Below are 16,627 nucleotides of genomic sequence, written 5' to 3'. Positions count from 1 at the left end.
TACAAGTATACAGGACACAAGGTCAGATTCAGAATCGAATTGGATCATTGCAAACTCTCGAAGATGCACAGCAGAAATTTTTTCAAATATACTTCATGGGAAACATGGAAAGTTATAAATCCATTAAATGGGGAAGAAAATACAAGGAAAGTTAGCTCGATGAACTATTACGCATATTGTTTGATGATTCGGCAAAGTACTGACAACTTTTTGCCGTCGACATGTACAAGCTAATATTGTTGAATTAACTATTCTGCCAACGACCTATATACATAGGTATTCCCCATCATATGCATGAACATGCGCAAGATGCATTGACATATGTTCGTCATTACGGTCGGCCAGATCTCCTTATTACTTTTACCTGTAATCCAAATGGATAGATATTGTACATCACAGCACGTGATTCGGGTAAAAAATGAGGTCCCTGATCCATAAAATCCATAGATATGGTCATTATGAAAACTGTTGCGATTTGACGTATATTCTCATTCCCTATTCACGACAGTCATTTTAGGGTGCATTTGGAGAATGGTCCACGAATAAATTTCCCGACATCAAAAGTTGCTCAACGTGCTCAAATACCTCCCGCTGGAGGTACTGGACAACATTTACCAGTTTCTTTGCAATCTGCCAAAGCTACCCATTTGCACGCACTTTGCTTTACTCGGAGATGCCACGCTATTACACATGGAAAATTACACTTCATCGAAGAAATTTCAACGACGGAAGTATGCCGATGCAGTTCCTGGTTAACCGTATGAGTGTTCTACAGTATTCTTGGTCAATGTTTTAGACACTATTCATGCGATATCCAATATTGCGGTTGCAGGTTCTAGTTCTGGAATAGCAGCCACATTGTTAGATTCTTATTGTTAGCCGTATGGCTCATTCAGCATTAAAATTACCGTTAAATCTTCAAAATATTGATGAACCTATATGTAATATTGAAAAAAACTCTGCAATGGCCAAAGTTTTGTCAGCATCGAAAATCATCATCTGGGACGAGTGCGCAATGGCGCATAAGCGTGCATTAGAAGCACTTGACCGAACATTGAAAGATCTACGCAATGACTTGAAATATTGTGGAGGCGTTATGATTTTATTTTCTGGCGATTTACGCCAAACACTGCCAGTAATTCCAAGATCAACGCCTACCGACGAAATAAATTTTTACCTAAAATCATCGAATGGCGCTATGTGAAGAAAATTCAACTAATACATCTAATGATACATCAATAGCCACATTTAATTAGGAACATTTTTTGGTATGTGCGGTATCCAGAAATCTGAATACAAAATGTCGTTGCTCTAGCTTTTATAGTCTCTGAGCACTAGGCGCACATAGGGACAGACAAGCGAACGGACGGACAGATGGTCAGACGGAATGGGGTCGAAAAAGCTTCCTTCAGGACGTTACACACATCCATTTTCACCACAAATCTACCACTCTCGTCACTCTTGTATATATCGTATAAATAGCATTATAGATATTTTTTTACCATAAATATAATAATATCTTTAATAATATTCATTTTATCTTACAAATTTCAAAAATATTTATTTTTTATACTAATTAACATTTTTTTACCTCTTTCAGTAAACTGCTCCTAAAGGAAACACATGCATGCTTTTACCCATACTACTCGTCGACCAATATAGATCGTCTTGTATCTTCACGATACACCCATACACAATCTAAGGAAGAGTTGTCGCAAAGGAAAGTATTGAACCCATCACTAATATTTACGTGCTAATCATATATATCATAATGCTTTACTTGATATTTGCACAAGTATGTGATATCGAAGAGACTGACGCCTTCGTATTGACTTTGAAACTTTTCATACAGTTTCAAATCGGACAGTGGTATATGAAGTTCGTATAAATCTTCGTAACAGACAGAAGATAGCGTTTCCGACCTAATAAAGTATATACAAATATATATTCTTGATTAGCATCAATAGCATAGACCATATAGCGATGTTTGTCCGTCCGTCCATCTTGTTAAGCGCCAAGATCTGAGAGAACTTAAGCAACTGAATATTCTGTTCAGAACACTATGAAGTCACACTATATGACAACATATGTATCATATGTTTGGCCTTCCACTAAAATCGCGAGATCCATTGTGTGTGTTTAGTTTAACATACCCCAACATCTCTTTTTACATAAAGAAACTGCGATTTTGTGACTTTGTGTACTTTCATAATTTTTACTCGGCATCTGCATCAAGGAAATCCGCAAAAATGAATGAATTCAAATGGTATGAACTTTCACAGGATTTTCTATTCTATTTAAAAAAAGATGAAGTTTTATACCATTTTAAATGTTTTTTCAACGTTAAAATATAAAAAAAAAATCTAAATTGTATGGTTCAAAATAAGAAATGTTCAAAAGATGTTAAAGGTCGAGATATTTAATAAATCAACCAGATTTTAAATTACAATAAATACTTGTTTACTTTAAATGTAATTCAAAATCGTGTAAAAGGTCGCACAATTCTCTTTCCAATTCATTAATTTCATTATTCAATTTATTAAACACGATAATCAACTGGAACTATCTTGTCATCTCAAATAAGAATACAATATAGAATAATTGTGTGGTATATATTAAAAATATTTTCCATTTTGAAATTATAGCTTAACTGCCAATGGCCCATTTGGTGGAAGTTGTCAAGTTCATGGCCCACTACCAACACTTACTAATTGTAGCTCTGACGATTTGGCAGCTGTTCCCGACTTGGATATTGGTTCTTCCGGGATAAAAAGTCCAATATTAAACAACCCAGCATTTTCACACTCTAAATGTCCACCAAGAATCCACAAAAGCTGTTTCTGTGTCCGTTTTATAGCGGAGCATACCAAAATGCAAGAGGACTCAACAAAAGTAATCTAAAATAAAATGTTTAAAATAAAATGTTTAAAATAAAATTTTAACTTTTATTTTTATTCAAAAAGGTAAAGGAAGACTGGAAGTACGTCGCAATGGTTTTGGATAGACTTTTTTTGTGGATATTTACGTTAGCAGTTCTTGTCGGAACAGCTGGGATCATATTGCAGGCACCAACATTGTACGACGACCGGATTCCTATCATAGAGCAGAAAGACTTGGACTTTTCTGGAACATCAGCTGGACGCTGTAGACCTCCACAATAACATTTAAAAAAAAAACGAGTGTTTACAAACTAAAAATGTTTCAGATAATTGAATCTGTTAATATTTATAGTTTCATTATTTTCATGCATACATATATTTTTGTGAGAACACAATATATATTGGCATTAATACTCTTTGGATACTTTAATACTATTTTGGATGTTATATGTGCTGCTTTATTTATCGGGGATTCCATGCTCTATGCGATTCGATATCACAATGTCCATCTGTCCGTGTGTCGGAGTCCACGAATCACTGATACTATAGGATTAAAGACTACCCGATTTGAAATTTTTTGGTATGCTCTTTACTTTTTGACGATATAAAGTATGCACATAATTACAGCTAGAGCCCTTGTGTAAAAGCATAATCCTTGAGAATTTAAGTTGTTTGGCCAAAACATTGACAATTTCTTTTTATGTACGTACTACATTTAAACAATCTGGTGGGCTAGTTTCGGACACTGCAGATCGATCGTTTTTCTATAATCATAGGATATTTTCATACAATTTCAATTATTTATAGCTGATGTTATATAACATGCTGCATTATTTTTTTGCTACTAAATTGCTTATCTACATATAAGACAGACTTTTCAAGTTTTTGGATAAACTATCTTCAGGAAAAAATAGCTATTTTAACAATGACTTGTTTATCAACCGGTCGTTTCTATCGCAGGTATCGCATTTTTTGAATACATAAAACTTCGAAAAAAACGATCTCTGTTCATTTTGCAGAAATAAACACTTTCTCTAGATCGTTAATTCTTTAATGTACGTTGGATCTTACAAATATTCATTTAAAAACTATAAATACAGTGCCACTCAACTGAATAGGTTCAGGAGTTTAAAATTTCAAAAAGCACATCTTTGAATGTTTTTAACATACAGAAGTAATCATGAGGTATAAGTTAGTATATGGTAGTCCCACCTTGGCTTGATATTACTTCATATATTCGATCTTTTAAGGACATGTAATAATTTTCTAGAACATTGATCGATATAGTTGCCAATGCTGATTAAATGGCGTCAATTAGGTTCTCAGTGTCTAGAAATTGTCTTTCGCCCTCATATACTTTTCGAGACATTTTATGGGGTCGAATAATATTATTTTTCCATTTTAATTGAGAAAAATTCAATTTGGTTTTGCCATTTTCTTTATTTTATATTTTTCTTTCTAGTGTCAACATGGGCATCTTACTTACATAAATACATCTACATACAAACTTACACCCATTTTTTTTAATTAAATGAATTATAGCTCAAACGCTATGAATCAGAAATTTATTGCAAATTTTCTACGATAATACTACAAAAGCTGATAACGAAATTAGGATAGCTACTGAAATGAGCCAAATCTACATTTTTTACTCGGACTTACTTTCGGACTATCCGAAACTGAACATTTCTGTGCTTGCAAAAGACAAGAGTAAAAAAAAATGAAAAAACACCAACAACTTTTCAGTTATGTGCAATATTCTGTATACTGTTCGTATTTTTGCAGTCAAAACAAGACGGGGCTGTTCAAGTGAGCGGTTTATTCAATGTATGTATGTATGCCAGTAGTATGGAAATAAAATGCCGAGTGCTAGAGCTATCTGAGCTTATAGTTATTAAATTTGTACAGAATGTTAGCGATTAAATACTAATGGAAATGACATTCTTAATGCTTGCGATATTTAATTCATACATATTTGCTGATGGTTTAAGTTTATATTAATTTATAGCATTATTTTCGTATATTTGTTAAATTATTTCTCAAGTTTCTTTTTAGTACAATTTAAATTTGTAAGAGTAACTTTCCAATTGTACCCGTATCGGAAGTAACAGTGATAACTAAAACAACACCCCATTACCTATAAAAAAAAATAAACTACAACACAAGAAATTATTTTATTTCGACGAGTTTTAAAGTCAAAATTATAAAAAAATATACAGCAAACATGATCAATTTCAAATTTGAAAGCCTAATTTTTTCCGATTAATTAATTTTAAATATTTTTTAAATCTGATGTTTGATTCAATGTTTATATTGAATGTAAGATACTCAAGTTAAGTAGAGATTCTTAAAAAAAAAACAGCAGTAAAAAAATACCAAACGAATTCTAGGAAAAAAATTATTTAAATTATTTAAGCTCCAAATCTATAAAAAAAACCTTTTTGGTTCACAGAGTTTATGAAAGTTGGCATTTTAACAGAGCTTCGTAAGGTGAACTAATTGTAAATCACGAGTCTCAACCAAAATCTTCTTTTTTTAAATCATGTAACATCAATCCAGTAAAGCGGCGGATTAAAAAAAATGGAAAGGAAGATTTTTATATTCAGGCAGGCTCCGTTTTTCATTTACTTTTGCGGATTACGCTTTCAACCAATACGTTTTGTTTTGTTTTTAAGGTTCTCCAGTTTTCACATATTTATCCTGTTTGCACCAAAACGAAAATTGTTGTTGCTCTGACCAATTTTTTTCGATCCAAATTTGAGGTTGGGTTAAAATAAAATTATTTATAAAGAAAGCAAAAGTTCAATTATCCTGATATAGGTGTCAAGTTTATGTTAATGCATCAATAAGTCATCTATTTTTAAGGGGTCGCAATTAAGGGTCGCTTCGTTGTATAAAAAGCTGTTTACTTTTCATTTTGTCAACGAAAAGTTTTCGTTTTGAAAACGAGTAAATCTTGCGGAATGTGAAAACGGGAGCCCCAATTTATATGTGTTCAAAAATAAATCGGGAAAATTTTGCAAATGTGAAATTAGAACATTAGAACATTAGAAAAAAAAAACAAGATTATACAGGAAGCCGTAGAGTTCTAAATTTTTTAGCTTAAACACAAAGCCCACATTACTTATTTAAATGAGTATTTCTTCATTTCAGTAGGTTACTACTTAATGAGGACGGCTCCGGTTTTAAATCAGTTTTGTGTGGTTACGTTTTCATCTAAAAAAAAACCGTATTCATTTTGGGGTGCTCCCGTTTTCGAAAATGTTTGTCATCTATATTTTTTCTTTTCTCTTGTACTTAAGCACACAATTCAGTGTGTTCAGAGAACAACTGAGTGTTTTATACGCACAAAAGTCTCTGTTATGTGTAACAGAGATTTTATTCCGATGCACCGATAACCAAATTGGGCGCGACAGCTGTTAGCACGAAAAAAGTGTTATTATATTATACATAAGGTGTTATTGCCCAGACCAAATATGTCAGGACAAAGTTTGAGTTTGGGTAATAATAAAATTATTTATTAAAAGGCATAAGCTAAATTGCTCTAAGTCATCAAAGCCATGTAAGTCATAGGTCATTTTTTTTTTTTCTTTTAAAGGTAAGATTCTTTTTTTTATATATAATGCCAAATGACATTCTTCCGGGATTGGGAAATTTAACTATGTATGTGTATTATAATTAAAATAGCTTCGGATAAAAAACACAAATTAAGATTTGAGTATATACACAAAAAAAAAGCTACATACATATATGTATGTGTCGTATGAGTACATATGCATTGAATAAGGGGCGAAATTGTGTCGATAGATGCAATATTGGCAGCCGTGGTATGATGTTAGACTTTGCTAACTTTGCTGCAAAGACAGAGACAGAATGGAGACAAAGCGCAGAATAATAGGTTTATTTTTTTACGATCTGAAACTTATGTCCGCATGATATTGATTTTGCTAACTGATAGCCTTATGGGAATAGCTTACAGTGAAAGCTGGGAGTCAGTTGAGCTGTGAGTAGTTGAATTTTTGGTTAATCTGGTTTCAACCCAGCGGCAGAGAGCTGTACTTGTTGGTGAGCATAGTTTTGACAAAAATAGCGCCAGAACTCTTCAACTGATAGTACTGTGGAGAAGAATACCAACACTAGCAGATTTTATCGGACCTGAAGTATTATTCCCCCAGACTATAATATATTAACATATTTAAAGTTTTTGTTAAGGGTACATATAAAGACTATTAATTATTATTTTATTCTGCTTATTAGTAGAATTAGTTAATTTGTTTGTTTTGAAAATTTATATTTTAAAATTGTGTAGGCGTTGGATATTAAAAAAAAATATTGTTAGTCTCATGAAACGTCCGATTAAAAAGTATAAAATATAATAGGTAAAAATGTGCCAAATATATATTGAGCAATAAAAAAAATTCATAAAAGAATAAAAGGAAGCCTACTCTCAAGATGTGTAAGCAAGAGGTATTTTCCCTTGTTGTTTACATCAAACGTCTTTGAATATTCTTTAAGGTAAAGCATTAAAAATAGCATGAAATTGTGAAATAGAAAGTTAACATTTTAGAAATTAGAAAATATTCTTAATAAAATGATGCATATATGTATAATATATGTATATACATATATACCTACGTATTTGTTAATAAATAAAGTTGAATTCAAAAGTTTGCAGCTTATTTTGAACACTGGAAACATCTAGTCAAAATCATTGTCAATATCTGTTTGTAGTGGAGCGGATCACCGAAACGGGTATACAGCAACGAGTGGGAAAATATCCAAAAGAATAGACTTCAGGTCGTAGTTGTTCTAATAAGTTTCTATAATTTAGGTATTGTCGTATACTGATATGGAAATTGCAGGCGCGTGTATTTGCACGACGGAGCTTGTAGCGGGGTGGAATCGTAACTGATTCTAGCTTACACGCTAAGACAACGGTGAGCGATGGGCTTATCGTGAGAGCGCACAGAACCGAGAGAGCGAGAGCAACAGAGGGCGATGTAACTGGCTCTTAACTGAGCGCGGTACCCAGCAGCGATAACAGGCTGTTAGACTGGGGTGAAACAAAGCATTTGAAGACACATTCGTACCGAGCTTGTAACGGCTGAGAGGGAAACTTGATTATATTGAAGAGACGTTCCGTGATAAACGTTGTCTCGGACCCCTGGTAGATTAGAGGCAAATATTAATGATTGCCGTGCCCAGAAGCACAGCCCTTTGGCCGGCGGCGAAATAATTTTGAAGGCTGGGTGGCTCGTCGGAAGAACACGGGTTTATTACGACTGCCGAAGTGGATTCACTGGAAATTGGATTGCCACGGTGCAGCAGCGAAGCAGTTGAGACAAAGTGTTTAGCTGCGTGACGTCAGGCTCAGCGAACAAGGCATGAGCATGAGGGCCATCATACAAGAATTGTGCTTGTTGGAAACTGCCGAGCTTTTTCGGCAACTCTGACTCCACATTTAAAAATTAAAAATTGCTGCGTTGTTAAGTTTACAATTTGGTGTTTACTTTTCGATATTGTTTGTGTGTTTTTGCTATAGGCCGTGGCAGTGGACTTCGATTTTAGGTGTTAGGCGTTTTGCTGGCCGACTGCCTCGAAGAGGAACGACCGACTAGACAGATGGAAGGGTCGAAGCAGTGGGTTATAAGAAGTTAGAACTTTACATAGGTGTGTGCGTGTATGTACTGAGAGCGTACATAGGATGAGCGCGATAACAGAAAACTTAAGAGAGACTTAACCTTAGAGCTATTAACGGCTGCTGCTCCGAACAGCGTGGTGTTAGAACATCCAGATTGGCAGGGTTCTGTAAAATTGAAACTAAAGGTCTTGAATTAATTACTGCAGTGATGTGGCATAACAGCGTCCGCACCTCGTCAAATCCAACCACCGTGTTGCCTATCGCACGGTAGAAGTGGTACTCGGCCGTCTTCACTGCAGCCTCCCATAGACCACCAAAATGCGGGGAACGCTGAGGAATGAAATGCCAGTTAATAGCCACTACCAACCAAAATCCAGCAGCGCCTTCTGATGGTCAACACTGAGGACCAGGCGCTTTAACTCCATCAGCTCATTTCTAGCGCCAAAAAAATTGGTGGCGTTGTCTGACCAAATTTGCCGCGGTTTCCGTCTAGTACATATGAAGCGCTTTAGTCAATGAAGAAATGCAACTGTAGATAAGTCCTTTATCAGCTCCAGATGAACAGCCTTGGTAGCGAAACAAATGCAGGCGTAGACGTAGCACGCCTGTGATCTTAAAGGCACGAGAACCATCGCTCCTTTGAAAGATCCGCCATAATATGCTCCGATACCATGGGCTTCAGTCGAAAGCATCTTACGCACTTGTGATCTTGCAAGCAAGAGGCGATGCAATTACTGTACCGTCAAGTACCCCGTCTGAAACCAGCAGAAGGCTGTTACGCAAGCATGCAGGAAAGATAGCCATTAGACTAATATTCGAGGAAATTAGCACTAAAATACTAAAAGAACTAGGCATGCATTCAAAATACAAATACCACTACAATTACTAATTACTAGAAAGGTGTGTAAGGATTAGTAATTTAATGAGCGGAAGAGAATTAGTGGTAGATATAATATGGTTGAGCGAATTATAATCCGAGCATAAGACCCTAAGCGGTTCATGCAAGGAATAATTCGTTCTACGGTTTAAAATTTCTGGTAAGTCTAATAGGAATCGTGAAGTTTATGCGGCTCCACAGATCAGGGCTGTCTATGTCACCCCAGATCAAGTTGTGCATAAAAATCACACCAAGCATGTTTCTACGGTTAACTAAGGATGGGAGGTTTACTAATAGCAGTCTACTAGAGTAAGACAACGGAATGATTTCAAAGAGGATCTACGCCATATAACAAAGCATAAGGAGGCACAAGAGGAAAGCTTAATAAGCTCGCTAATACCGCTTTGGATCACAATGGAATCTTGCGAGTGGGTGGTCGACTGGAAGCGGCAATTATGTCATTTGACACCAAACACCCAATGCTCCTGCCATATAAAGATCCAATTGTTAAGATCATCCTTAGCAAAATACACAAGAAGAATATGCATTGCGGTCCCCAGGCATTGCTGACAGCATCACGGCAGCATTTCTGGATATTAAAAGGGATAAATATAGCCAGAAACATTCTACAGAACTGCGTGAAGTGCACTAGAGCTAGGCTAAAATTGCTAAATCAGATCATGGGAAATCTGCCACATCTTCGTGTCACGCAGGCAAGGCCATTCCTCAATTCTGGTGTTGATTATTGTGGACCATTTAAAATCCATTATTAAATTCGCAACTAAGGCAGTACATTTGGAACTAGTCAGTGATCTCACCACAGCGCGGCACCACATTTCTAGCGGCACTTCGGCAACAATGCAACAAATTTCGTAGGAGCCAGAAGCCAGCTTCAAGATTTAGAAGACACTATATTCTCGAAAAGGCTAAAAGGGATATTGTGCAGGAGTGCAACAACAAAGCGGTACAGTTTAAATTTATACCTCCTCGTGCACCACACTTCGGCGGATTATGGGAAGCTGAAGTAAAATCTGCAAAACATCTGCTGTTGAAGAATGTGACAACGGCAAGTCTAACTTACGAGGAGCTAGAAACTGTTATAATCGAAATATAGGCTATATTAAGCTCTCGACCATTAACACCGATATTGGACGATCCAAGCGATATAACAGCGTTAACACCAGGACATTTCCTAATAGGAGAACCGTTAACCGCACATGCCGACAGTGAGCCATCCCAGCAACCAAAGACGTTAGGTCATCGATGGCAAGCAGTCTCTAAGTTAAAGCATTCATTCTGGACACAATGGTCTAAGGAATATTTGCAACAGTTGCAGCAGCGTCAAAAGACCTCCTCTTCAGCGAACATTAAAGAAGGCGCATTAGTGATACTAAAGGAAGACAACACACCAGTATTGCAATGGCCGCTAGGAAGAATTGTTCAAGTGTTCCATGGCAAAGACAACTTCGTAAGAGTTGTTGAAGTCAAAACAGCCAAGGGAATATTCAAACGAGAAATTCAACATGTAGCTCCGCTGTTCAATGAAGTGGAGCCCATTCATAAACATCCAATTGACGATTCGACAGAAAATGAAGAATTAGCTGAAAAGGACACAGTCGAATAAATTGTCGTTAACCATGGTAATGATTGTAATATTGTTGATATTACCGTTAGCAATGTCTAAGTCAATCAACATAACCCAGTTTGGATCGAAACCGGGCATATATTTCGAAAGAATAGGAACCAGTCAACTCGCGACGACGGACTGGACCATCATCGTCTATTATAATATAAAGCCCTACTGGAAAGACGTGAACACGTTTAACATGGGAACTACGAAAATTGGACACTTATGTATACAACTTAAACAAGTAGACGCATGCACCAGTATGTATCAGCATTTCAAGCACATTGGTGAGGACCTGCAAGGTGAAAATATGTTACTGTCAAGGACACGAAGACAAAGAGCCCAGCTGGTCACCATAAGCTGTCTGTCTGGCGAATTGGATTCCACATATGCCCATGAAATGTCGGAAACCAAAAAATCGGAACGGAAAAATATGCACCGGGAAAAAATCAAACTGTCACAACATATTTTTATTCTTCTTGAAGAAGATCTTAGCACCATACAGAACTCCGTTACATGAATGAATGGCATGAAAGTACATACATATGTACATACCTTTATTCGTTCAGAATTTGGGGTTTTTGCAGGCTGGAAAGAATTCAACTGTGCCTAGCGATAATGTATAATTCCTGCGGGGTGGTCATATTAAGTTCTTCAATTAACTGACAGCTAGCACTGGCGAGAGGTGACTAGCGATCGCGCTAGCTCAGAATTATTTCTAGATTTCCACAAAGGCGAAATTTACATATATTTGTATATAAATACATACTATATGTGTTCAATGCTTATACGTGTAGTTTTTATTAAAAGTTTTTTTGAACGGATCACGGTTTTTAAAATTTCATACGGATAATCCATATACATATTTTTAAATTCGCTTTATAAATCAAGAAAGTTTCAAAAATGTAACCGGAATATTTTGAAACTATAAAGTTGAATCTGAAGTCAGCACATTTGCCTTCCATTATCATAGAGCATTTGAACTAAATTTATTTATACACATATTTATGTATTTACATAAATAAATATGCTACAAATGTCTGCCAATGTTACGGATAATTTTAAAATATGCACATGCATGTAAGTGCATATGTGTATGTACATTACAAGAAGCATCGAGATAAAAATGGATTGATTTCTGAATAGCATACAAAAGCTTGTGCAGAAAGACTCCAAATAAAAATAAGTGACAAAAACGCTTTTAGTAAGCACACCGTTGATAAAGCACCCCAATGATAGCAGTTTATACCACCTTTCTGTGGTCTAGATACTAATTTCTCTTAAAATAATTAAATTAAATTAATATTATTTTAATAGTTTTAGTGTTATGTATCAATCCATATGTACATACATACATATGCGCTCGCGTACTTTTCTAAAGTGGTTTTAACAAATAATTTTGTACCTACATACATACATACATATGTATGTAAAATTGTACATATTATATGGAGAAATGTAAATTACTGCTTACATATTTTACTTAAATCTTGAAAGTTAATTTCTTTTAAGTTTATAATCATTTTACATAATCAGACCAGGCAAATAACAGTCAACATTTTCAGGGTGTTTGAAAAAAAACTTTAATTTACGGACACATTGCGAAAAGTCTGTCAAATCGAATTTTCCTCAAATCGGTCTTCGCTCAAGAAAAGCACGAATTTTACAGTTCTCTTTTGTGCCTGTTTTTCACTGAACACTTTGTCGCGAAAGAAAGTATCTTTTGCATATGTATGCGTGCTTGTGAGCGTGGTGCCTATGGCAACGATTACTTGCATATTGTTTGAGATGCCAAGCTTTTTTGGCACCTATGTGTTTCAAAAATGAAAAGAGAATTTGGTTTAATCTATATAATTCGTATTTAATTTTGGTGGCTTAGCGGAAACCGATTGTTTGCTATGGCCAAAAAGAATTTAGGCGAGATCGATATGCAACCAATGCGCAGAGGGGTTAGCATAGAACTAAAATAGACGACGGCGCCAGATCGAAGTCATTGCCGAAGTGGCGGCGGCAGATCAAAGTAATTGCCGAAGTGGCGGCGGCAGAGAGCCCCTTTAGCGGCAGAGCGCAGCAGCTCTGCAGAAAGTCAACGTTTTACAACATAGGCGGCTCTCTCTGCTCATACAATAATAATGCTTAAAGTTACGGTTATTATTTGGCGGCTGGTCCGAACATACTCCCCCCGTTGCGAGCTAGTCTCTCAACAGATTGCTTAAGGGACAGCAAGCATAGCCGAGTGACGGCCCTCCTGATGTTTCCTGAGGATGTCTTCAGGTCAGCGACGTGACACACTCCGTCCTTGCCCATAACGACATCGACCACTCTAGCCAGTGGCCAACGCATTGGAGGAAGATTTTCGTTGGGTTGGGTGACCCGCTGCCAGCTATCCAGACGATTGTAGTTCAGCTTCGTTAGGTCAGGCTCGAGGATTTGCTCATGGGGGCCGCCTAGAAGCTGATGAGCATGAGTCAAAACGTCTAAATCATCAGGATTTTCTGAAAGCGAGAGCAAAGGGCGAGAGTTAACAATTGCAGTGATCTGACAGATCAGAGTGCGCAGCTCGTCGAAGCTAAGCACAGATGGTCCAACTGAGCGGTACAAGTGATATTTTGCGGTCTTCACGGCCGCTTCCCACAGCCCGCCAAAATGCGGAGAGCGAGGTGGGATGAAACGCTATTCGATCGAGTCAGCCAAGCAGGATTAATATGCAAGATGCTCAGACAAAGCTTCTTTAGTTCCAAAAGCTCGTTATCGACTCCAACGAAATTTGTGGCATTGTCCGTGTCTGCATTGGGGCGGATCGCAGCTCAATTATCTAACGATGAGAAGGAAAGGCCGATGGGTTTCGTTGTATATAAGTATGTGTATTTGTTTGGATGTACGCGCGGTAGGTCGGCCGTTTGAAACGGGGGTGAAAACGTAACTAACTTTATGATTTATGCTTTACTCTGCGGTGAGCGACGTGTGGATCGTGGATTGTGGCAAATAAGCGGGTGCTGAAATCCTAGCGATGGGTTGCCAAGACGACTTCCAACTTTAAGTAATCTAAAATGATCGATGAACGGGCTGGGCGAACTATTAGATCTGGATGTAATGACTTGACCATTGCGTTGAATCTCCTTTATGATAATCCCCAATTTGCCAGCTGAATGTGACAAAGCAGAAGATGCGTTCTCTGTCGAATATGAGAAGCGGTGAATCCATATACAATTCTATGCAGGTAATAGTGCGCTTCATGCAAAATATGAGTTTGCTACGAAAACTTTAAATTTGGCTGGCTCATCCATATAGAAGATAATGCTGAAGAATCCGACCAGCAGTAAAACCTGTAAGGACTCCCATATCCCTTAAATTGTGCATACTTTTCGCCGTCAAATGGGCTTGTTTAGGAAGGAGATAGGGTGTACTTACTCTGTGCGGAGGTTCCATTCTAGTGCATTTACTTAGGTACTTGGCAGCTATATAGTAAATAGTTTATTGCTTGATCCCTTTTGGTGGGTTCGAGCTTACAAGTGCTATTGTTTATTCTTTGTTGCTAATGTATTTATGAGGATTTGTGTATGCATATTTTGTAATATTCATTTGGTATAATTTTGTGACTGAACATTCTTCCGGCCGTTTAACTGGTGTTCACCCATCGGCTAAGTTGACGGCAAATCGGTGTGAAAGGGTAATGGGAGGTGATGACACGTCTGGATCGTGATTGGTGGTGCTGATGCTTACTTCAGTATTGCGATCAGGTTATCCAGGAGACAGGGAGAGTAGGCCAGTTCCTTCCAGTGTTATGGTTCACGAGACTCCGTTGCATACTGATTGAAGTTTAGTTGTAGAATGCGTTGCGAAGATCCATTTATTTTGGTGCTGAGTTTTTAACCACACCATGTCAGCCTTTGTGTAAATTACCTGACATAGAAACTCAGTTAGTAACGTAAACAGTAACTAAAATCGGCTGATCGTAGGTGATCTGCTTATTGCATGACCACATGGCGCAGACCACAGCGAATTCCATTCAAATTATAAAAAAAAAATCAATCAATCACGCTTAAAGCGGAATTAGTAAAAAGAGAGCGGTTATATCGAGAGATACTAAACAGAGAGCTCAGAAAGTTAAAAGAGCGAGAGAGAAAGAACAGGTATTTGGATAATAGGCAGAGAGTGATAGCTAAGGAAAAGGCTACGAGATAACGAGCGGGCTGAACTCAGCGTGAGCGTACTTGCAGAAAGCAACACACAAACACACGATTAACCAACGCACAGAATTAATTTCGAAATCAAATTTTTAATAATCACAATAGACATGCACTCGCGTTATAGGACAGATTTTGTACTGTAGGTTAAATGAGGATTTTAATCGAGGTTTATTTTGAAAAACACCGGCTGTATTTGTAAAATAAAAGGAAAAGAAGCTGAGCGCAAAACAAAAACACATCTGGTCACTACAAAGACAACGAACGATCGAACTGCCTCTATCAGGGTCAGCGAGTGCTTGTTTAAAACGAGCACCGCCTGGTTAGTCGGCTCTTTGCTACCCTCCAGCCAGAGGTCGGTTTGTTCGGATTGCACCTCTGCAACATCTTAAGGATGCGCTCTGGCTCATTAAAGCTCTTTCTCGCTCTAGTCGACTGCGACGAATTTCGCCCCAGCGTAGACCTCACCGATCTGCGCCACTGCCGCTTTGTATAGCTTCATGGAGCTCTCGTCTTCGCAGGCAATTATCTTAATGTTGCCCTGGAACCACCCCATATGCTTGCAGACTGGTGGAGGTCCTGGGTCTTCGTCGTAGCTTTCACCCACTTCCACTGACTCCTTGGTATCCTCCCCTCTGCGCTGGCTCGACGGCAAGTCATCCCCCCCTCCACCTTACCAGAAGGTCGGGCAGCCGCAGTATTTCTTAGCTGCCTCTCCAAGGTGTGGGCTTTGGGAGTTGTAGTGCCACCCACTCCGGATTCGGGATGGGGCTCCCTCGTGTTCGCACAGGAACACAGCCAGCCTACAGCCAGTAGGGCCAGGCCTTTGGGCCTCTGCCTTTCTGTGCTTGGGATTGCCCACAGTTGGCATCTGGGGAGTGCCGCACTCATTTGTCTTTTTTGTGTTTTTTTGGTCAGCCCGGGCAGAGATCCACGTTGCCCGGGTAAGGCATCATTAGAACAGGGGGCTGCCGAGTCCCTGAGCCCTCCGTTAGCGACTGGGCTAGTTTTTAAACCGGGCCCCCAGCCAGGCTGACCCTCGGCACGGGTCGAGTAACACATTTAGTCCTGCCCGGTGTGAGGTGGGTGTGGGTGTTGGGATAGGGGTAGGTGGCGTGTAGGGATGGGAGTTTGGGAGCTACTTATATGAGGCGGCACCACAAGTGCATAGTCACTGTTGCTTCTTTGCGAACACCCGGGACTGCTTAATTCGGTAGTCTCCCGTAAGTGATGCACGCTTATGCGCAGCTGACCTACCGAGGTAGGCCGTTCGCTATCCGTTACCTGCGACCCGTCTAGTGGCCTCAGCTAGGCCCCCTTTGAGCCACCTCACGAGCTGATCAGACCAGACAACAAACATAAATACATATTCTTTGCATTTCTTTGTTTTTTATTCCGTGCATGCTCGACGTTCCA

General features: G+C 38.3%; 2 protein-coding genes across 16 annotated transcripts in view; both read left to right on the top strand.

Moving 5' to 3' along the window:
- The window catches only part of LOC108156055 (acetylcholine receptor subunit alpha-like), a 65,555-nt gene extending 60,485 nt beyond the window's left edge, over positions 1–5,070 (top strand). For 8 of the 9 annotated variants that reach the window (XM_033389703.1, XM_017287332.2, XM_017287331.2 and 5 more), the window contains 3 exons: positions 1,601–1,720; positions 2,646–2,892; positions 2,964–5,070. In XM_033389703.1, coding sequence (XP_033245594.1) covers positions 1,601–1,720; positions 2,646–2,892; positions 2,964–3,161 — 565 coding nt within the window. In that variant the 3' untranslated portion in view covers positions 3,162–5,070. The remainder of the gene's footprint in view (positions 1–1,600; positions 1,721–2,645; positions 2,893–2,963) is intronic. The other variant, XR_004472032.1, reaches the window with a different exon arrangement.
- A 6,747-nt stretch (positions 5,071–11,817) lies between these two features.
- The window catches only part of LOC108154155 (synaptic vesicle glycoprotein 2C-like), a 52,966-nt gene continuing 48,156 nt past the window's right edge, over positions 11,818–16,627 (top strand). The window contains exon 1 of one of the 7 annotated variants that reach the window (XM_033389710.1): positions 11,818–12,104. In XM_033389710.1, coding sequence (XP_033245601.1) covers positions 12,071–12,104 — 34 coding nt within the window. In that variant the 5' untranslated portion in view covers positions 11,818–12,070. Of the gene's footprint in view, positions 12,229–16,627 lie in introns of all 7 variants that reach the window. The other 6 variants (XM_033389709.1, XM_017284314.2, XM_033389707.1 and 3 more) reach the window with 6 other exon arrangements.

The sequence above is a fragment of the Drosophila miranda genome, chromosome 2, assembly GCF_003369915.1.
Source record: "Drosophila miranda strain MSH22 chromosome 2, D.miranda_PacBio2.1, whole genome shotgun sequence".
Classification (NCBI taxonomy): Eukaryota; Metazoa; Arthropoda; class Insecta; order Diptera; family Drosophilidae; genus Drosophila; species Drosophila miranda.
Note: the sequence above shows the minus strand (reverse complement) of the source record. Positions and strands in the feature narration are given on the sequence as shown.